The 24,034-nt window shown below is 39.1% G+C and overlaps 1 protein-coding gene across 7 annotated transcripts in view; it reads left to right on the top strand.

Moving 5' to 3' along the window:
- The first annotated feature begins 8,354 nt into the window (after positions 1–8,354).
- Positions 8,355–24,034, top strand: part of cacnb4a (calcium channel, voltage-dependent, beta 4a subunit) — a 31,801-nt gene continuing 16,121 nt past the window's right edge. For 2 of the 7 annotated variants that reach the window (XM_057853036.1, XM_057853033.1), the window contains exons 1-6: positions 8,355–8,568; positions 11,255–11,338; positions 21,733–21,852; positions 21,921–22,043; positions 22,556–22,683; positions 23,817–23,899. In XM_057853036.1, the coding sequence (XP_057709019.1) occupies positions 8,506–8,568; positions 11,255–11,338; positions 21,733–21,852; positions 21,921–22,043; positions 22,556–22,683; positions 23,817–23,899 (601 nt within the window). In that variant the 5' untranslated portion in view covers positions 8,355–8,505. Of the gene's footprint in view, positions 8,569–11,254; positions 11,339–17,023; positions 17,170–21,732; positions 21,853–21,920; positions 22,044–22,555; positions 22,684–23,813; positions 23,900–24,034 lie in introns of those variants that run through there. The other 5 variants (XM_057853034.1, XM_057853032.1, XM_057853039.1 and 2 more) reach the window with 3 other exon arrangements.

The raw sequence follows: 24,034 nt of genomic DNA, 5'->3' as shown, positions 1-24,034 counted from the left end.
CGCAGAATACTTTCAACAGTGACTGGCTGTTGAAGTGAGAGGAAACATCATGGTGAGATCGAAGGAGCTGTCTAAGGCCATCAGAAAGAAGATTGTAGATGCTTATGAATCTGGTAAGGGATTTCAAAAGATCTCAATATAAAATCAGCCATTCCACTGTCTGGAAAATGTCTACAAGTGGAGGACATTCAAAACAACTGCCAACATGCCCAGGTCTGGCCATCCAAGCAAGTTCACCCCGAGAGCAGACCGCAAGTTGCTGAAGTCTCCAAAAACCCTAAAATTTCATCACGGGAGCGGCTGCAGCAGGCTCTTGCTACTGTTCTTGTGAAAGTGCATGCCTCTACAATCAGACTTCACAAGTTTAACCTTCATGGGAGGTGTGCAAGGAGGAAACCTTTGCTCTCCAAGAAGAACGTGAAGGTCAGACTGAAGTTTGCCAGAGTAAATCTAGACAAAGACCAGGACTTCTGGAATAATGTTCTTTGGGCAAATGAATCTAAAATTGAATTATTTAGACACCAGAACAGAGGACATGTTTGGCGTAAACCCAATACAGCATTCCAGGAAAAGAACCTCATATCAATTATGCAGTATGGAAGTGGAAGTGTCCTGGTTTGGGGATGCTTTGCTACAGCAGGACCTGGTCAGCTCACCATCATAGAGTCCACCATGAATTCAATCGTGTATCAGAAGATGCTTGAGGAACATGTGAGATCATCTGTGAAAAAAATAAAGCTGAAGTGAAACAAATCTGCAACATGACAATGACCCCAAAAAGACCAGTAAATCCACCAAGGACTGGCTAAAAAGAAATGGAGAGTCATGGAATGGCCGAGTCAAAGCCCAGATCTCAATCCCATTGAGATGCTGTAGGGTGACTTGAAACGGGCTGTACATGCAAGAAACCCCTTAAACGTCTCACAGCTGAAAGTATTCTGCGTTGAGGAGTGGGGCAAACTTTCTTCAGACCGATGTTAAAGACTGGTAGATGGCTACAAAAAGCGTCTGACTGAAGTTAAGGGGGTAAAAGGGAGTAACACTAGCTCTTAGGTGGTAGGGTGTCCTAACCATTTCCTCCGTTAGAATATGCATTTTTGGTGATATATTTGGTTTAATGAGTAAAACAATGTTAATTTTTGTTGTTTACCTGCAATTAAATCACCTTCTTTTCCAGAGATAAAGAAAGTGAAAATGATACAGACCCTCTAAAGATATAAATGAGGTGTCATTCAACTAGTTGTCAGTTGACATATTATCACAAATGTTATGAAAATATTTTATAAAGGTTGAAAAATTATCTAGTGTTGCTTTGAAGTAGTGACAATGAACACATCACGTTTACTGTTACACCCTTTCGGCATAAGCGGATTTTAAGGGGAGTTGGGGGGCCAGGCGCACCCTGGTGACCGAAAAGTGTCATTGCATGAAAATGACTTTCCTATATATATAAAAGTTGTAAAGCGATAAAACTGCAAAAATGAATGAAATGAACCACAAAATCCATTTTTATAATGGGTCAAAATTATTTTTCGAACAGATTATGTGACTAGCACCTTAGATGGTCATTTGCTTTGCATATAATTAAAAAAAAAAAAATAGGGGAGAGCAATTTTATTTTTCAAAATATTTTTTTCTTTGATTGAAAATTTTTTTTTTTTTGATTGAAGCAACTTTTTTTGGGATTGAATGATTTAGACACAAATATCCTACCCATAATATGGCCCGGACACAAAAATGATTGCTTCAATCAAAGAAAACTTTTTCAATGAAAAATTAAGTGTTTAAATGCAAATTTTTCCTTCTCAAATATTTTTTCGCATTCAAAAACGTTTTCTATGATTGAAATCTTTTTTTTTTTTTTTTTTTTTTTTTTAAGTGAGTTTTCTTTTTGAAAATATATATTTTTTGAAGCAAATTATTTTGTGATTGAATAATACAGACAAAAACATCCTATCCAAGATGTGGCCTAAACACAAATCAACATTACTTCAATCAAAAAAGTTGGTTCAATTAAAAAAAAAAAAAAAAGACTCCAATTCAAAAAAAAAAAATTAATCAAAGAAAAATAGCATTCACAAGCCTTATTTGGAGTTTCAAATTTATTTTTGCCTTTTTTTTTTAATTGCAACTTTTTTTTTTTTTTTTTTTGAAGCAACTTTTTTTGGATTGAATAATAAAGACACAAATCTACCTCCATATGGCTCCGCCCAGGGGATACAATTTTTGACTGGGGTAACTACATTGGCACGACACCGGCGGGGGTACCATATTCAGTGGATGACGATCTTGACTAAAAGTACTGCCTAAGCAGCCTGATTTAGAATTCCCCTCAAGAATGATCGTAAACAAAAAACGCTCATTGTCAACCTATTATTATAAATATTCTTGTAAGTTTATTTTATTGCTTACACTGCGTTTCGGGGTCATCAACATGTTGTGCCCCCTCGCCCCAAAAGTCAAACTTCGCCTATGCCTTTCGGGCGAAAAGTGGGGTTGGTTATCACACAAGTTGATTGGCACACTTGCTATACAGTACATTGACCACTAGAGGTGCTGTTGTGCACTATCAGTAGTGAAATGATCATTCACAAAAAAAAATAGTGTCTTTACTGTAGTGTCACATTACTTTGAGTGAGAAGCTTTTTTATTGTCTATTACAACTCCTAGCAAAAAGTATGGAATCACCAGTCTTGGACAAGCACTCACTCAGACATTTTATCATGTAGAACAAACTCAGATAAAAAGCTTGAAAAGATAATGAATTAGTTAAAAAGTTCAACTCTTTAGCATTCAGAAACACTAAATCATCACCTTGACCAATGCAGATTCTTGACTCTTGACACCTTGTCCAATGTAGATTCTTGACTCTTGACAAGGTGATGATGCTGGTGATGATGCTGGAACTTTTGTTTTGTGCTGCTCCAGTGAGATTTACAAAGACTGCCTGACTGCCTGAAGAAGACATCACAATTCCCCCAGTCCTTGAAGATTTGGGGCTACATGTCAGGCAAAGACACTGGGGAGATGGCTTTGGTTATACAGTATCTTCAATAAATGCACAAGTTTACATTTAAATTTTAGACAGCTTTCTTATCCCTTCAATTGAAAATATATTCGTCATTTTCCAAGATGACAATGCATCATGCCACAGAGCTAAAACTGTTAAAGCATTCCTTGGAGAAAGACTCATCCAGTCAATGTCATGGCCTGCAAATAGCCCAGATCTCAACCCTATTGAAAACCTGCAGTGGAAATTTAAAAAAAAAAAAAAGGTCCACAGCAAGGCTCCGTCCGACCTGCAAGGATGATCTGGCAACTGCAATTAAAAAGAGTTGGCACCAAATTGAAGAAGAATACTCATCAGGTCCATGCCTCAGAGACCGCAAGCTGTCATAAAACCCAGAGGTGGTGCTACTAGAGATGTATTTTGATTGTTATTTCTTTGTTTGTTTCTCATGATTCCATATTTTTTTCCTCAGAATGGAGTGATTCCATATACATTTCCCTGCACTTGCGCTATAAAATTAACATTTACTGACCACAACAATGTTTTTTATTCATTTCTTTTACTGTTTCTGAATGCTAAAGAGTTGTATTTTTTAACTAATTCATTATTTTTCAAGCTTTTTATCTGAGTTTGTTCTACACGATTAAATGTCTGAGTGCATACAATTTTAAGGCCTTCACTATTCTTTTTCATGGACGTTAACACAATACGTTTCAAGTTAGCTACAGTTACAGCCAAAAGCTACAGTTTTGATTCACATTCTCTCGCTAGCCAGTTGCTTGCCGCCTGTTAGTTTAGTTTTTGGCCAAAAAACATGCATCGGGATTGGTTGTGAATCCGCAAACAGTTCAAAGGATTGTAATTTGTGTTTGTACAGGGCGCAGTGAAAATGTTTTTCAGCAAATTGGTGTTGATGTCCACCTACATAATAATAATAAATCTGTTGAATACATCCAAATGAGTTCTTGGCTGAAAAATTAAAATTGAAGGGATCTGACCTTTTAGCCAGATTGCCGGAATCACGCCGGAACCATGCTAGAGCAATTCCCGCGACCCGGCCCAGCCAAAAGGCCAAACCCGGCGCTTTCACCTTAGTCCTAACCCTTTGTACTGACTCCACTTTAAAGGCTGGAAAAAGACTTTGAAGCACAAGTTGACAATTTATTCCAAGTCAGCAGCAATCATACAGCACAGAGAAACCCAGGCGAGGAGTCAAACTGGATCCAGGGTCACCATATCACAAGTCAACAAAAGATTCCTCAGAAAAATGACAACGATTAGTTAAACATTCAGTCTTTTAAAGGCTCTGGTGAGAAGAAGGGTGTGTTTGGGCATGTTTAGGATTATTGTCTGTTAGACAGGAGAATTCGGGCATTACTGTTGTCAGGGCAACGAGAACCAAGGATTTTTCCTTCCTCAGCGCCACGTGAGTGCTGAGTGTTCATTCATTCATTCATTTTCCATACCGCTTTATCCTCACGAGGGTCGCGGAGGTGCTGGAGCCTATCCCAGCTAACTACGGGCAGTAGGCAGGGGACACCCTGAACTGGTTGCCAGTCAATCGCAGGGCACAAGGAGACATACAACCATTCACTTCTCTTTTTTTTTTCTTTTTTTTTTAACTTCTCGGTCGTAGGTTCCTCTTAATCAGATGTTCCTTGTGGCAAGACAAGATGTCCTGCCATTTGTTCTGGACAGGCCAGAAGAGTTGATTGTGGGATTTGGTGTCGCAGACGTGGGCCTGTAGATGTCTTGCCTATTACCTGCTTGTTAGCATCAGTGTTGCTCAGTCAGCTGCATGACATGCAATGGGCTTCCGTTGTCAGAAAGCATCCTGTATCTGTTCTGCCCTTATCTGCCCGTTGTCTTGGCGCTGCATATTCTAATCACTAACTGTTCGTAAAATCAAATATATTCTGCTTGTTTTTCTTAAACTATTATATAAATATTATTTATTTTATATTAGGTGTGTTAGAGTAATACAGTCAAACAGTAAATATGAGAAAAGATGTTATTCCCTGATTAATTACACTCACCGGCCACTTTATTAGGTACACCATGCTAGTAACGGGTTGGACCCCCTTTTGCCTTCAGAACTGCCTCAATTCTTTGTGGTATAGATTCAACAAGGTGCTGGAAGCATTCCTCAGAGAGTTTGGTCCATATTGACACGATGGCATCACACGGTGCAGATTTGTCGGCTGCACATCCATGATGCGAATCTCCCGTTCCACCACATCCCAAAGATGCTCTATTGGATTGAGATCTGGTGACTGTGGAGGCCATTTGAGTACAGTGAACTCATTGTCATGTTCAAGAAACCAGTCTGAGATGATTCTATTGGATTGAGATCTGGTGGCTGTGGAGGCCATTTGAGTACAGTGAACTCATTGTCATGTTCAAGAAACCAGTCTCAGATGATTCCAGCTTTATGACATGGCGCATTATCCTGCTGAAAGTACGTAGCCATCAGAAGTTGGGTACATTGTGGTCATAAAGGGATGGTCATGGTCAGCAACAATACTCAGGTAGGTTGTGGCGTTCTAACGATGCTCAATTGGTACCAAGGGGCCCAAAGAGTGCCAACAAAATATTCCCCACACGATTACACCACCACCACCAGCCTGAACTCTTGATACAAGGCAGGATGGATCCATGGTTTCATGTTGTTGACGCAAAATTCTTACCCTACCATCCGAATGTCGCAGCAGAAATCGAGACTAATCAGACCCGGCAACGTTTTTCCAATCTTCTATTGTCCAATTTGGATGAGCTTGTGCAAACTGTAGCCTCAGTTTCCTGTTCTTAGCTGAAAGGAGTGGCACCCGGCGTGGACCTCTGCTGCTGTAGCCCATCTGCTTCAAAGTTCGACGTACTGTGCGTTCAGAGATGCTCTTCTGCCTACCTTGGTTGTAACTGGTGGTTATTTGAGTCATTGTTGCCTTTCTATCAGCTCGAACCAGTCTGGCCATTCTCCTCTGACTTCTGGCATCAACAAGGCATTTCCGCCCACAGAACTGCCGCTCACTGGATATTTTTTCTTTTTCAGACCATTCTCTGTAAACCCTAGAGATGGTTCCCAGTAGATCAGCAGTTTCTGAAATACTCAGACCAGCCCTTCTGGCACCAACAACCATGCCATGTTCAAAGTCACTCAAATCCCCTTTCTTCCCCATACAGATGCTCGGTTTGAACTGCAGTCTTAAACCATGTCTACATGCCTAAATGCACTGATTTGCCGTCATGTGATTGGCTCATTAGAAATTAAGTGCTAACGAGCAGTTGGACAGGTGTACCTAATAAAGTGGCCGGTGAGTGTATATTAAGTGTGTTAGAGTAATACAAACAGTTAAACAGTAAATATGAGAAAATATACTATTCCCTTCAATTATTATTTTTAAAAAAATATTAATAAAATATGTTATTTTCTGTGAAAGCAAAAGAAAATCCAATTCCTATGACGAGTGAAAGCAGTGGTGCATCCCCTCTTGCCATCCTTGATGGGCGGTTGACGGGGGGGTGATGGCTCCTTTGCTGGGCTGCGGGAGGAGGGATGGGCTGCGGTGAGCCACCCCCACAGGCCCTCCCTCACCAAGCTGGCTGGATGGGGGCCGTGGTCCTTGGTTGGCGCCCGTATGGCGTCACCGCTCGTCTGCGTGGCTGTCGCGTGCGGCTGGATGTGATAGGGCGCGCTCGGGTGGGGGTGCCGGTGCCGGGATTGGCGATGGGGCGGCGTAGGGTTGGTCGCCAACAAGCTTACACTCACAAGGGATTCACACGATTACTGGGTTCTAGATCACAGAGCTGATTTGTGTACACTCTACCCCTTTCAACCTTTCAATCATTTAGCTTATAGACTCCTCCACCCCCGTTGCCCTCTTTCCCTGGTCAACAGGCCCCCTACATGATTTCAACCGGAAATACATCTAGCTGACGATAGCACCAACATATTAGTAGTTAGTCTAGATGTTCAATGTATTTCTTGTAGTTTGTGTTTTTCTTTCTTCTCTTGTGTTTTTCTTCTGTTCCCCCATAACCCTTTCCTGTTTGCTGCTTTGTCATAATAAACGAGGTATGTTGAATGATCACAATGGGAGTATGTCAGGCTTTCAATGTGAAACATTAAAACTACAAAAGCTACAATGCTGCAGTAGGTCAAAATCCAGCGTAGGGCTATACTGCACCTTAATAAAACTTGTTTTGTTTTCTCCTTGAGGCAAGTGTTGTTGTGATTTGGTCTAAACAAATAAAAGTTGATTTGATGTTATTTGATTCAGAACACATCCATAACTGAACAGTATGGATATGAAGGAGACAATATTTTTTTTTAGGTAGCCTATTGTGGTTCCTCAGTTTTATTATTATTATTATTATTATTATAGTTAGTCTTTGTTCCGCAGCCCCTTTGAGATCACTTTGACCCCCTTAGAATGCTTCAAAATGCACCAAAATCGTCAGGCAGGTCAAGACAGGTGCAATCTTTAATACTGTGTAAAGACAAATTCCAAATACACTATGAAGCGCCCCGTAGCAGTCATTCTTTGTCCTGCCGACGCTTTGAGCCCTACTTTGACCCCCTCAGAATGCTTCAAAACTCACCAATCTCAACAGCCAGGTGAACACTGGTGAAAACTGTAAAAATGTAAAAAATAAATATAAAATAATAAAATAATAATAAAATAAATAAATAAATAAAAATATGCGTAAATGTGTGTGCGCCCCCTAGGAACAAAACCAACATTTCATTTCATTTTTTAATTTTTAAAATTTTTTTTAAGGTGAAAGAGGAGGTAACAATGCAAAGGTTAAAACTTAGAACACATCAGTACTATATGAATGGGATACCATACACGGTGCCCAGACTGCCGTTAGTACTACATCCAGTTTTCTTTGGGTGGGCTGAGCGTGTCCGTGGGTGGCCACAGCCCACCCCTGCCTCCCCCGGTACCCCCCTGAGTGAAAGCCATCCAAACAACAGGTACAATGTTACAGTCACGAAGTCTTTGATCCTAAATTATTGTTTAAAAATAGATAAAAAATGAAAAAAATGCCAAATCCAACCCATGATATTGATAAATGAATGACTATCCTAAGATGTATTAATGGGAATACAATACATTCATGAAAGACAACCAACCTCGCTTTCCCCTACTGTACTGAATGCTCGTCCAATTGACTTCATTTCTCGTGGTCAGTGAACGCAGCATGACACCCACTGAATGCAAGCATCGTATGTACTTTATGTGACAAATGTAATCGTGCGTTCAGTGAACGCCTCATGAGCAGCAGGGCAGGGCACTTTTCCTCCTCAGCATCTTTCCGTGGACGAGCAGACGCACGCACGGACAGACTGAGAAGCTCTTTGCGTTGTCAGGGCGGAACCGACTGACAAGCTGGAGCCGGCGGTGGCGTTGGGACAGCACGCCGGGCAGCAGCCGCCGGAGCGGGGCGGCGCCGAGCGCCAACCTCCGCCCTGGACCGACGAGCTGGCGGACATGTCCCGGCACATCTACAGCAGACACGGGCTGCCGGACGGAGCGCACAAGACAGCTTTTCAGGTAGGGTACATAAACAACCATTTGTTGCAAATTATTATTGTAAATTAAGTGTGTTTTAATCTAATACAATAATTAGATGCTCACTTAGACTGAAAAAGGTAATCAAAATATTAAGAAAAGCTCTATTTGATGGATACAGTGGTATTTTTAACCATATCTAATGCTTATACCATTTTAAAAAGGCATCTTAGTCGAAACTATTAATCACTGGCCAGCTCACACCCCCCACTGTCGCCCTAGCAGCTCAGGTGCAGACCCCCTCTCACTTCAAAGTAGGTCACCAGATAATGATGCTCACTGGCAACAAACCATCACAAAACCCTGTCCAGTGATTAAAAAAAAAAAAAAACAGATTCATCATAAATATGTCAAGAGTATGAACATGAACAATACAGAAGAACTAGTTGCAACAGTTTGAATTGAACTCATTGCCTTGACAGAGAAATACGTCCTATCTTTTTGAACTGGAAGGGTCAGGGAGTGCCTGTTTTTGGTCAAATAAATCCTGATTCTCCTTCTCAGATACTATATTGCTAAGTTTGTGTCAGTGTAAAAGCAATATGTTAAAATGAAATGTCACTTAACACCTCAGTTGGAATTTGTGTTTCTTATGACACTATCACCAGGAATTAAGAGTTAACCAGTGAATTCACGATTTTTACAACACTGAATGGATCTAAAATGGTGTACTGCTAACGTCAGTACACTTGAGTTTTTTCTTATTCAGTTGACGAATGAACTAAATTATGAGTTGTAAAATTTAGCTTAGTTCAATCCTGTCCTTACTAAAAACATTGGAACTATAAAAAAAAAAAAAAAAAAAAAAAAACGACAAACAAACAAACTCAGAAGTAAATCCCTTTCAATATTTTGTGTTTCGTTAAGTAGCTTGAAACTATCGTTTTAAAAAAAAGGAGACTCAGTGGTTTTCCTTTTACGACATCTTTTGTTTTACTGTCCTTTTTGAGCCTTTGCTATTAATTAAATAAATGGGAAATACAGTGGTACCTCAAAGTATGAACACCTCGACATATGATCCTTTCAACATCAGACGTAAAATTTGACTTGTCATTTATCTTGACATATGACAAAATGCTCGAAATATGACGATTTACAACAGCGTCGCAATTTCATTGTTTTCCAGCAAGACGGCAGATTTTCTTGTGAGAGTAATCAACATGGGCCTCAAGAAGGTTATTGCAGGTGGTAAAAAAAGGAAAAGGGTGACGCTTGCCATTGAAATTAAAATGGAAACGATAGAGAAATATGAGTGTTGTATGCGCGTCAGTGAACTGGCTCGACAATACGGCTGGAATATGTCTATGATCTCGACTGTCCTCCTCCGACCTCCATTCGCCAGTTTTATAAGTTAAGGTGACAATTATTATCATTTTAATATTGGCAAGAAAGTTGCCAACTTTGTCAGGTTTTTAATCATTAATTTCAGAACCTGTGCAACACAACACGGCTACTGTCCGCCATAGCTGATGCCTACAACAACAGAACATGAAAAGAGAAAGTAAAAAGTTCCCATTCTTCCACCCTTTCGTCAGTCACACGGTGCGTTCAGGAACAGCATCCAAAACACAACCGCCACATTAGAACCCGATTCGTTACATCATTATTATTATTATATTATTAGGATTCCGATTTGTATTTATATATTTTTTATTTTGCTATGTGTAATTTTTATTTGTGATTGTACCTTCAGTATGTATGAATGGTTTAGCGTAGGTTTTCCGGCTGTGGAAACAATTAATTGAATTATAATGTGTTCTTATGGGAAAATCCCACTCGACGTACGACCATTATGACTTGCAAACCCGGTCCTGGAACAAATTAAATTTGTATGTAGAGGCACCAACCTTGTCGAACTGTTGCAAATAAATACCGTAATTTTCGCACTATAAGACGCACCTGACTATAAGCCGCCACCAGACAAATTTGACACGAAAACAACATTTGTTCATAGATAAGCCGCACTGGACAATAAGCCGCAGCTGTCCTCACTGTATTTTGGGATATTTATATTAAAAGATATCAACCAGTAACACTTTATTTGACAGCGGCATCATACAACTGTCATATGACCAAATGAACCACCATGAAGCTTTGAATCAATGAGCTGCAAAGCTTCATTGGTTCAAGAATTGTCATTTAGCTATTACTGCTCCCTTGGGGGAAACAGTCAACCTCTGCTGCCACCTGCTGTCAACACTGTTGTTGTCCAACATGCCTCCTAGCATACATTGCAGCGCTACAGATGTAGATAACAATCAAAATTCGTGTTCTGTTTTAGTTAGTGATCCAGTTGTTTCGTTAATTGCTAGCTATGGTATTTGGTAACACTTTATTTGACAGTGGCGCCATAAGACTGTCATTAGACAACCATTATTACGACATTACACTGTCATTAGAAGAAAAAAAACATCAACTAAAGTGTTACCTATTAACCCAAATAAATCAACAAATAAGCCGCACTGGACTGTAAACCGCAGGATTCAAAATGAAGGAAATAAGTGGCGGCTTATAGTCCGAAAATTACGGTAAATGTGTAATATCGGACACTTGGTAACCAGCAATTTTATAACCAGCGTCAAATTTGAGTTCTTTCTACATTGGTTAGCATTTTGTTTCTGTGAATGAATGTATCCATTTTCCTGTCTTTGTAATTGTTGTGCTCTAGATGAACGCGGGTACGTACTCCCGAAGGAGTCGACTCAAGCGGTCGGATGGCAGCACCACGTCCACCAGCTTCATCCTCAGACAGGTAACACACACATACACCTTACATAAGGTACTTGAAATCTTGAAGACACTTTCTAAAAGGGGTGGGAACCTTTTGGTATCTCATGATATAATAAGATACGATTTGTGGTACAAAGCTCTCGATGATCTTACGATATGGTGATATAACGATTATCGATTCATAGAACAGAAAATCATTGTAAGATATTCTACAAAACAACTGACTTTTCATCCTTCTGCTGTAAGTTTATTACTAGTATGCATACAATCTATTTGAAATGGGAGGGTAGCAGCGGATGAACCCTTCCCTCTTCAAACGGGCCCCTCCCACTTCTCCCCCTCCCGTCCGTGGCAGCCAATGCCAGGCAACGAGGTAATTTCGGGCCATCTCAGGTCTATTGATTTTCAGTCATTTCCTGTTGATTTTGGGGCATTTCAGGGTCACTTCCGGTTAATTTTGGGGTATCTTATGGGTCATTTCCTGTTGATTTTGGGTTACAGAACAGGAAGTGACCCGGGAATGAATAGGCAGTGACTCAAACGCAACACGATGTGACCTGTAAATGCCCTAAAATGAACAGAAATTGGCCCATAAATGGCCCGAAAATTGGAAAGAGTGACTGTGAATGTTCTGGTTTTGAATAAACGAACGTTAGTTCGCCCTAACAGTTTAATGGATTAGGCATCAAGCACCGTCAATAGCAACCGTAGCGTTAACTGAGACACTATTATGGTGGAAGATTTTGGTAGCAACTTGTTGGTTCCTTGTTTTTCTCTTTAAGAATTGCCACCTTTTTTAAACAATATCTCAATTCTTGGCATGAGCATATAGATAACCTTTTGGGATGCAAAGTATCACGATATATCACCATTGCGATATTTTGTCACACCCCTACTTTCTTAGCAATTTGGCAGTCTGCTTAATTTTCTAGTTTATGTCTTGAGTTGTTCCTTCAGTATGGAATGTTCTTTGTTCAAAATCTCATCTTTTTTTTGCCAAGTACATGGTTCCCTCCTGGAGCAAAACAGCCCCTCAAAACCTGTATTTCGCAGTAGGCGTAGTGTTCTCAGAATTGAAACCTATCCACTTTTTTACATGTCTCCAAAATGGTGGAACTTGCAGGCATGTGGAAATTGCTCCCAAGGATTACCCAGACTTGATATACAGTGCCTTGCAAAAGTATTCGGCCCCCTTGAATCTTGCAACCTTTCGCCACATTTCAGGCTTCAAACATAAAGATAGGAAATTTAATTTTTTTGTCAAGAATCAACAACAAGTGGGACACAATCGTGAAGTGGAACAACATTTATTGGATAATTTAAACTTTTTTATCAAATAAAAAACTGAAAAGTGGGGCGTGCAATATTATTCGGCCCCTTTACTTTCAGTGCAGCAAACTCACTCCAGAAGTTCAGTGAGGATCTCTGAATGATCCAATGTTGTCCTAAATGACCGATGATGATAAATAGAATCCACCTGTGTGTAATCAAGTCTCCGTATAAATGCACCTGCTCTGTGATAGTCTCAGGGTTCTGTTTAAAGTGCAGAGAGCATTATGAAAACCAAGGAACACACCAGGCAGGTCCGAGATACTGTTGTGGAGAAGTTTAAAGCCGGATTTGGATACAAAAAGATTTCCCAAGCTTTAAACATCTCAAGGAGCACTGTGCAAGCCATCATATTGAAATGGAAGGAGCATCAGACCACTGCAAATCTACCAAGACCCGGCTGTCCTTCCAAACTTTCTTCTCAAACAAGGAGAAAACTGATCAGAGATGCAGCCAGGAGGCCCATGATCACTCTGGATGAACTGTAGAGATCTACAGCTGAGGTGGGAGAGTCTATCCATAGGACAACAATCAGTCGTACACTGCACAAATCTGGCCTTTATGGAAGAGTGGCAAGAAGAAAGCCATTTCTCAAAGATATCCATAAAAAGTCTCGTTTAAAGTTTGCCACAAGCCACCTAGGAGACACACCAAACATGTGGAAGAAGGTGCTCTGGTCAGATGAAACCAAAATTGAACTTTTTGGCCACAATGCAAAACGATATGTTTGGCGTAAAAGCAACACAGCTCATCACCCTGAACACACCATCCCCACTGTCAAACATGGTGGTGGCAGCATCATGGTTTGGGACGGAGATTTATCTTCCAACAGGACAATGATCCAAAACATAAAGCCAAATCTACAATGGAATGGTTAAAAAATAAACGTATCCAGGTGTTAGAATGGCCAAGTCAAAGTCCAGACCTGAATCCAATAGAGAATCTGTGGAAAGAGCTGAAGACTGCTGTTCACAAACACTCTCCATCCTACCTCACTGAGCTCAAGCTGTTTTGCAAGGAAGAATGGGCAAGAATGTCAGTCTCTCGATGTGCAAAACTGATAGGAACATACCCCAAGCGACTTGCAGCTGTAATTGGAGCAAAAGGTGGCGCTACAAAGTATTAACGCAAGGGGGCCGAATAATATTGCACGCCCCACTTTTCAGTTTTTTTATTTGTTAAAAAAGTTTAAATTATCCAATAAATTTTGTTCCACTTCACGATTGTGTCCCACTTGTTGTTGATTCTTGACAAAAAATTAAAATTTTATATCTTTATGTTTGAAGCCTGAAATGTGGCGAAAGGTTGCAAGGTTCAAGGGGGCCGAATACTTTTGCAAGGCACTGTATCTGCCGAGTTCTTTTAACTTACCCAAATTGGGTAAAAGCATAAAAACCCTATAACAGTATATGTAAACCTTTGACTACAAGGAAACTAATGAATGAACAAAGGTCATTATTGTATATTTTAACAACAAAAAAATGTGGTCCTCATTGACCTAAAATAGGGAATATTTTTGTCCGCGGAGAGTGTGAAAAAAGTTTGAGATGTTTCTTTCTCTCTATCTTAGGGCTGCAGCTATCAATTATTTTCATAGTCGATTAATATGTCAATGAGTTAGTTTGAATAATCGAGTAATCGGATTAGGAACATTTAATGCGTTGCAGAATAAATTTTAAGGGTTTAAAACAAAGACTTGCTAAGATTGCGCTGCAACATAAAATTCCCAAGTGTTTCTTCAAACTATGCAGAATTTCACTTTCATTTAAAATTAAATTAAAATACCTGATCTTAACCTCAAATGGTATAAAAAATAAATAAATGAAGATCTAAGTACAACAAAAGAACAATTGGCTAACTTGCATAGCAAAAGTCCGCTAGCTTAAACACTATAAAATGCTAACGTTTTTTAACAATGCTCTCGACAAATTGTTCAAGCACATGTTCCCACAAGAAAACAGCTAAATATACCTATTAACCCTTGAGAGTCGAAGGACGCGCCGGCGCGTCCTCAGCGCACGTCGTTTTTGAAGCGCCCTCACGTTTTATATACGTCACCCACATGCCGTTGGTTGGTCTCGTTTTAAAGTGCGGAAGTTGCGGTTTACTCTCGTTATTATTTGAAGTCAATCGACCAATTAAAACGTGAGATATTGTCATTTAAGTTTTATAGTTTTATTGTCCTCTCAAAAAAACATTAAAACGCTGCATGGATCATTTGTTTGTGTCTATATTTCCATCATTTCTTGTCCTTTTTCAAAACGGAAGCTCCATGAAAAAAACACAAATCAAACGAACCCTTTCGAAGTCACAGTGGACGCACTAAATGCGTTTTTTAAATAAATATAACTGCCATGCGAGGTTCCACCGAACGAGAGGGAGGAGTGTTCTGAAGCAGCGAGGTGGCGAGCCGACGGCCGTTTGGATCGAGCAGCGACTTTGTGTGACTTTGAGAATGAACGGAAAACTAAATTTAGCGCAAGCAATTGTGCTATTTGATCAACTTGAGGAAGAGGATGGTCCAAATTCGTCATCATCGTCTTCTTCGGAAGAGTCCTCGAGTGAAGATAGTGACGTATTGGAACACGTGGGTGACGCCATCGACGAGCAGAGGTAAGCAAACTCACTTTTTTTTTTTTAGGCTGGAAAAAGTTTCTTTTGAAAGTTTCTTTTGATATTGCAAGACAAAATTAATGTTGATGCAATATAAGTGTGTGTTTGTGTATATAATAATAAAATGTGCATATCAGATCAAAGTCGTACGTGAACTGTGTGTATCCAAGGCAGGAATTTATAATTGTGGTGATCTTCTTTCTATATGAAGATTAGGGATGTAGCACATATTCAGTTATGGTATTCTTTCTATTGTTATACAGATAGATTTCCAATATTATTTATTGCTGTATATATTTTTATTTTATACTTTATTATTTTCATAAATACTGACTTTTTTCATGTACATTTATAGTGACAATGAAAGTAAAGTGAAATGAAAATGGAAGGGTGGAAAGAGGACCAACACCCCATGGAAGTGTGGGCTGTGTGATGTCGCCCTGTTTCGAATTCCAGGACGAAACTGCTTTTCGGAGTGGCATGCCTGAAAAAAATTTAACTTGTTTATTGTAAATATTTTTGAAAATACTTTTCTTCCCCCCAATGTTATATATATATATATTTTTTTTCCCACAATCAGTCTTCTCAATTTGTGTATATAAATGTGTGTTCAAGAAGCTTGATTGTGTGTACATAGTTTTCATCAGGTGATGGGCCGCAATACCTAAACTCATAAAGAGATGGCCTCTAAACACTTTTTGTGTTAGATGGTATATATTTTTTCACTGTTCGGTCTGCTGTATATAACCTGTTTTGACTAGAGCATGTATAAAGGCAAAAAACGCCTATGCTATACCTGTTGTTTATGTTGAATTGTCAAATATAAGACTATTTATTCTAAATTTTTTTGGTTGAATGTTCATCCTAACATTTTGAATAAATATTACAAAGTTTCAAAACGGTTCGTTACGCATGTTTGGTTGTCAATTGGACATCAAAATTAAAAATTTTGACAAAACGATTGTGGAATTTTTGGTCTTTTTGGGCCCAAAATGATGATTTATAATTGGTCAGTGACGGAAACAACAGTTTGGACATGAAGTTCAAGGTGTCACAAAAAAAGGGACCAAACCAGCCCATCGTAAACAATTCTTTCTTTGAAATATAAAGGCAACTTCAAAGGCATGCAAAATCAGACAAAATAGGCCCAGACCTTAAAGGGTTAACTAAATTATGAATGCATTAAAAAATATATATTAGCTTTAACAAAAACTTACCTTATGTTGGTCTTTATAGGGAGCAGCTGGATTCAGCCATGTTAAATTATATCATATTCAATGGCAAATGAATAAAAATAAATACAGAAACTAACCATTACAACGGCACTCTAATCAAACGAATACTCGAAGCAGCAAAATTTGATTCGAAGCTTTTTTTCAAATCGATTTACTCGACTTAATCGATTAATTGTTGCAGCACTACTGTATTTATAAAATTTATGTTTTCTTGGTTTAGTTTACTTCTGGTAGCTACTCTGTGTACAGCTCACATATAAAATATGAATTGTACTGTATACATTGTAAATGTTCATAGATTACGTTTTTTTGTTAATGAAATAATTGGTATCGTTACTCAGCATGTGACTCTAATAGGCACACACTCCTATTGACACACACACATTAAAATAGTCACTGTAACACACACAGAATCGCACATACACACACAAGCTTCTCTCTTCACCACACACACGCACTTATTCCTTCCTCTTCTTCAGCCAATGAGTTCGGCTCATAGCGCACAGTGTGAAGTCAGTTTGTTTGCTGATGGGAGGCAACGCTGCCTTCACTCAAGAAGAAAACAAGATACCTTCTCATTTTTCCGCTACTTCTTTTGTATGTTTGTGGATGAAATACAATTTCCTTGTCAATGTCTGACAACTTGTCCTTGCATGGATTTGATGACTGGGAGGCGGTGAGTCGACAGTGTGTGTTGATGATAACTCATAACTCAGTTTTCTATGGCATTGATGCTGTGAATTTTATGTTAGATTAAAAAAAACAAACAATCAACAATAATGACTTCATTTGGCTACAAAACAAGTTACTAAATTGTTATTGTGAAACTGTTTTTCCTCATGAAAAAGTTGCTAAACTAAAGTTCTGTAATAAGAAAAACATATGGGTCGTATCAGGGATAAAAAGTGTGATTTACAAGAAAAAAAAAGTCTTCGCACTGGGAGTATTAACACTTGTAAGTATAGCATTTTTTATTCAAAAAGAAAATAATTCCAGGATTAATAAAGGATTTCCTAGAAAAACGTTTTCATGTGTTATAATAGAGTAAAAATACAAATAAAATAATTTTAAAACATTCACAATTTTATGTTTTTTTTTTCTAAGAAAAGTTTTTATTTTATTTTATTTTTTCAAATTATTACAAGAATAAAGTCAAATTCTTACCGAAATGGGCTTTATTTATCTTGAAAAAAGCAAGCATTTTAAAAATGTTAATGTAGTATATTTACTGATAAAAACACTAAATAAATCTGGAGTATTTAAGTAATAATATTTTTTTCTGAGAAAACAATAATTCATCATATTGCTAAATTGTTTAGATGAAATAGTTACAGATGTATAAAAAAAAAAGTGTGGTCGCCATTGATAACATCTAAGTGTAACGTGTGTCTGTTATTTTTAGACTACGCTGGTTAGCGTAGCAACTTGCCCTAGAATACGCCACAAAAGAGAATGCTTTTAACCTCTGAACCTGGCTGGGATACTTGGGGTCCTCAGACACAAGGAGAAGTCAAGATAAATCTCAAGAGCTGTGCTATCCTAACCACGACAACGCTATCAGGGCTGCATTCCGTTGGTCTATGAATGTGCCAGATGAAAGTTGCGCAGAATGAAAGTCGTACCAGCTGAAAACTAACAGAAAAAGCCGTGCTGGATAAAAGTTGCGCTGCAGCACATTAGCATTTTGGTCATATTTAAGCTTCTTGTTGACCTATCACGTGAGCATTCTACCCCGACCTGGCTAGGGTGGCCATTTCCATAATAGCAAAAAAGAAGGACTCTTTGTGTCATATGCTGAGCAAAGAAAAATGGCAAGATCCAACTCAAGCATGTCCCCTACGACAATACAATTTTCTACGTGATAGCGGTATCATAAGTGATTCTACAATTGTTTATTACAGGACAATCATAATTGTTATTCCATAACATGTAGGGCTATTTGTAAAACACAGAGGTGAGTAGAGTTATTATATATTATAATTATACTCAAGTAAGAGTAGCGTTACTTCAAAATAATATTTCTCAAGTAAAAGTAAAAGTAGTCATCCAAAAAATGTACTTAAGTACAAGTAAAAAAGTATTTAGTTAAAAGAATACTTAAGTAATGAGTAACACTGTGAGTAACTGCTTACGACGTTAGATTTTTTCCCGGTATTTTTTCATCAATATGAACTGTCATTATTATACTGTACTATAACCTATTACATAACCACATTAAGCCAAAGAAATACAAAACAAAATCATTGAATTCCGGCGAGAGAAAAATAATCTACGGAAAGGAAGCATCATTCGTCCAAAAAGCATGACTGCCCTCTAGTGGAGAAAATAGTTCCTACTTCGAATAGTTGAATACTGAATAGTTCCATCATAGTTCTTATTATGAAATTAAAAGGATCATATCTCCGGTTTTCCGTGGTCAATCGGAGCCAAATAAAAACTGGGACAGAGGTTAAAATCTGCACTTTCGATTCATGTTGAGGGCAGCGCTATATGACAAATACTTAATTTTTTTATGGTGCTTTAAAAATTCCACATGATCGAACAGTCCAGCATGATCATAGAACAGCGAGCTTGAGTCTGATTGGTATGATGTCGAGTCATGTGATTCTTGTTGCGACGTCTCATTGGTGAAACTGGTAGAGCTACTGTTGGCTTCGCTGGCAGAAAAAATAAAAAATTTAATCTAATATGTAGAATAAAGAGAAATAAATGTAACAACTAGTGTAGCCCAAAGTGGCAGAGCAAGAGTAGCGTGTCTTCTTCCAAAATCTACCCCGGTAAAAAGTATGGCATGGTAAACTATTCTTAGAGGTAAATATTTTCTCAAAAAGTTACTCAAGTAAATGTAACGGAGTAAATATAACGTGTTACTACCCACATCTGGTGACAGAATATAAATAAATAAAAACCAATTTCAAATCCCAGTTCTTAATAGAACTGTTATGTAAAACAGCAAGACTGTCAGGGAAAAAAACACGTAGCAGGTGCATAACAAAAAAAGAAAATGTTTAAAATACAGCACTACACTTGATGTGACACCTGTTTTGTTTTTATATTGCACAAAAAAATATCTTACGGTATTAACAAAAGAGTCCAGCACCATCAACTTCTGCCAAGTCTTCACATAGTAATCGGCAAACTGCTCGCATGCTAACACAAACCATGAAAATATAATTAAACTCATCAATTTCCGACTGTTTATAAACTGACTACAGTATCACTTTGTCAGATTACTGAAACTAAGAAAAGACGTCAACAATGTTCCTACTAACGGGTCAGCTTTAATTTTACATACACTGAAGAAAATTAGTATTTGAACACCCTGCTATTTTGCAAGTTCTCCCCCTTAAAAATCATGGAGGGTTCTGAAATTTTCATTGTAGGTGCATGTCCACTGTGAGAGGGATAATCTAAAAAGAAAAATCCAGAAATCACAATGTATGATTTTTAAACTATTTATTTGTGTGATACAGCTGCAAAGAAGCATTTGAACACCTGAGAAAATGAATGTTAATAATTGGTACAGTAGCCTTTGTTTGCAATTACAGAGGCCAAACGTTTCCTGTGGCTTTTCACCAGGGTTGCACACACTGCAGGAGGGATCTTGGCCCACTCCACCACACAGATTTTCTCTAGATCAGTGAGATTTCTGGGCTGTCGCTGAGAAACACGGAGTTTGAGCTCCCTCCAAAGGTTTTCTATTGGGTTTAGGTCTGGAGACTGGCTAGACAATGCTAGATTTTTCTTATTGAACCACTCTTTGGTTTTCCTGGCTGTGTGCTTCGGATCATTGTCATGTTGGAAGACCCAGCTACAACCCATCTTTAATGCTCTGTCTGAAGGAAGACGCTTGTTCCCCAAAATCTTAAAATACAGGGCCCCAGTCACCCTCTCTTTAATGCAGTGCATTCATCCTGTCTTATATGCAGAAAAACACTCCCAAAGCATGATGCTACCACCTCCATGCTTTACAGTAGCGATGGTGTTCATGAGATAGTACTCATCATTCTTCCTCCTCCAAACACGGTTAGTGGATTTATGACCAAAAAGTTCTATTTTGTTCTCATCTGGCAATAAAATTTGCTCTCATGACTCCTCTGTATCATCCAAATGGTCATAAGCAGATTTAAGACGGGCCTTGACATTTGCTGTTTTAAGCAGGGGAACCTTCCGTGCCATTCATGATTTCAAACCATGGCATCTTACCAACAGTAACCTTGGAAACGGTGGTCCCAACTCTTTTCAGGTCATTGACCAACTCCTGTTGTGTAGTTCTGGGCTGATTCCTCACTTTTCTTAGATCATTGAGACCCTACGAGGTGATATCTTACATGGGGCTCCACTCCGATTGAGATTGACCATCATGGTTAGCTTCTTCCATTTTCTAATGATTGCTCCAACAGTGGACCTTTTTTCACCAAGATGCTTGGTAATGGCTCCATATCCCTTGCCAGCCTTGTGGAAGTGTACAATTTTGTCTCTAGTGTCTTTGGACAGCTCTTTGGTCTTGGCCATGTTACAAGTTTGAGTCTTACAGATCGTATGGGGTGGACAGATGTGTTTATGCAGCTAACGACCTCAAACAGGAGCATCTGATTCAGGATAATACATGGAGTGGAGGTGAATTTTTAATAGGTGGACTAACAGGTCTTTCAGGGTCAGAATTTTATCTGATAAATAGGTGTTCAAATACTTATTTGCAGCTGTATCTCACAAATAAATAGTTTTAAAAATAATGCATTGTGATTTCTGGATTTTTCTTTTTAGATTACGTCTCTCACAGTAGACATGCACCTACGATGAAAATTTTAGACCCCTCTAAGTGGGAGAACTTAATAACAAAATAGCAGGTTGTTCAAATACTTATTTTCTCCTCTGTAAAAATTTGCTGACATTGACGGCGCTAGACTTCCAACTCATTTTGACTAGGAGTGATCGAACGTTAATGGCACTGGAACATGATCATTCAGTGCCAGCCGTCCAAGTTGAAATGTAATTGATGACTATTGCTGTCAGTGGCAGTGAATGAGTTACCATTGCCTACCTGGGCTGCAGCAAGCACTCTCAAACACACTGCAGTGTGTTGCGTTTAAGCACAACTCCAAAATGGAGGACAAATAAGTTTCTTGCTTGAGGCTGCACAGGGCGCTGGATGGGGCATTTAAATAAAGGACTATCCTGCATAAATCCCGAAGTATGGCCATCCTAAAGCTGACTTCTCTTCCCTTCTTCTCTCCAGGGTTCAGCCGACTCATACACGAGCCGACCATCCGACTCAGACGTTTCCCTGGAGGAGGACAAGGAGGGCGGTCGGCAGGAGCGCGAGCAGCAGGCCCGGCTCCAGCTAGATAGGGCCAAGGTCCGTTTACGTGCGCCGGCTCTTCCTAATCTTCCATTATCTTGTTTTGTTGTGACGTTGTGGCGCAGAGCAAAGCGGTGGCGTTCGCCGTGAGGACAAACGTCAGCTACTGCGGTGCTCTAGACCAGGATGTCCCCGTGGGAGGCAGTGCCATCTCCTTTGATGCCAAGGACTTTCTCCATATCAAGGAGGTGCGCCCCCACACTAACAGATTGTGGATGCAATAATACACTGCTGTATTGATGGTGAGATGAAGCCTCATGAGGCATTGAACCACTTGAGCCAATTGGTTTGCAAGAAGGTTCATTTCCCGGTACCACCTACTGGTTAAGTGTATAATCACAGTCAGTTGTCTCTCAACCACATGAGTGAAAAAATATAATATTTTAATATTAAATAAAGAAAGTAATATGTAGTTGAATTTAAAACTGTATACTCTGAAAAACCTGTAAATATTTAAATATTAAAGAATTATTACAGTATCAATCTGGACCGGGCCTTACTAAGAATAGCAAAAATCCATGCATAATTGATGCCCATCATGATTGCAATAGCTGACTGAACTGTGCAGACCCCAAACCACCAATATGTGGGAGCTCGCTGTATTTTCACAAAAACAAATCTATATTTTTATGACAGATTTTGCATAATTTGGATAAAATAACATTTTCCATCCAAAAAGTTTTGTATTTTCTTTGAGTAGAAGTACAACAACGATTGGTGGATCGGTCGTCTGGTGAAGGAAGGTTGCGATGTGGGCTTCATTCCGAGTCCCCTCAAGTTGGAAAACGTTCGCCTGCAGCACGAGAACAAGCAAGGACGCCTCCACAGGTTGCTCACTTCTTCCTTTTGAGCAACTTTCTTTCAATTAAATAAGTTTCAGGGACTGTGGCCACTAAAGTGGTCATTTAAAAAACAAAGTGCCTATGACAGGATTAAAAAAGTCTTAAATAGCATTATTATGTGAGTTAGGATCATATTTGTAGACGATTCGACTATATACAACAATTTTGCAAAGCGCAGATGACGAGAAATTAGTTTTTTAATCTGCTGTTTAGCCCCTGTCTGTCATGATAGCGCTCTAGCGTCCCCAACAGGAGGATGACGTCGGCAGGGTTATGGTTTCATCTGATTTAGAATTCAGCCCATTTGGGGGGTTATTATTCAGAACGAGGAAAATGCGACGAGCAGAGCCGCAAAATGTCATTGTTTCAATCTCTCTACTCCAATATTTTTACAGGATTTTTTTTTTATCGAAGTATTTTCCCCAATTGCTAAATAGTATAATAATAAGTACTAATAATAGTAAAATAATAAGTATAATAATATGGTCATGACAAATAACAGTCTTGTGCTAACTGGAATATCAAATATGTACGACATGGCAAAATTACTCCATAACGGTCAAAACTGTAGACTTCTTGCACCTTTATGCCACCGGAGTTAGTCCGGCTTTTGTCATTAGGTCCATGATCAAACATAAGTAAATAGTCCTTTATTTAAAGAAAGTTTGTAGTGTTTACTTTGTAATTGCTGTATTCACAGCCATTTTTAACAAAAGGTTGCAATTTCTGATGGGGTGGAAAATTTGACAGAACACCGGACAGACGAAGAGGGCAATAAGCAGAGTATAGCGCTCTCCCAACGGGCACGCGAATGACCGAGGGGGTTGTGCGACAAGCCGCCGGTCGTCGGCCGAGTGGCATTCACTTTTTTTTTTTTTTTTCTATAGTATTTAACTCATTGCCCGCGATTGACCAGATAGACATCCAATTCATTTAAACTGGAAACTGGTAGGACTAGCTGTTAATACTAATGTTTCAATGCTATTGCGGTGCTAGACGTCCAATCCATTTTGACTGGGAGTAAAATGAGTGCCCCTGTAAGGGTAAAAAAAAATCATTATTCGTGCATGAAAGGGTTTTCATGAATGAATGTTTTTTTTCTTATTTCTGGTCAAGCAGTCACAACAAGTCTGGCGGGACCTCATCATCCAGTTTAGGAGACATCATGTCAGGAACCTTCAAGACTACACCCAACAGTGCAGGTCAGTCCAAACTGGTTTCAGCCAATCTCAAATGGTCTTAACTGGCTTGACCAACTCTGCTCCAACGTGAGCTCGTTGCAAGTGGTCACCAGAAAAAACGTTCAGAAGGAAGTAGGGATGTTCCCAATCCGATCA

Source organism: Corythoichthys intestinalis, chromosome 12, assembly GCF_030265065.1.
Source record: "Corythoichthys intestinalis isolate RoL2023-P3 chromosome 12, ASM3026506v1, whole genome shotgun sequence".
In the NCBI taxonomy this organism is placed as follows: domain Eukaryota; kingdom Metazoa; phylum Chordata; class Actinopteri; order Syngnathiformes; family Syngnathidae; genus Corythoichthys; species Corythoichthys intestinalis.
This window is presented reverse-complemented; position numbering and strand designations above follow the sequence as displayed.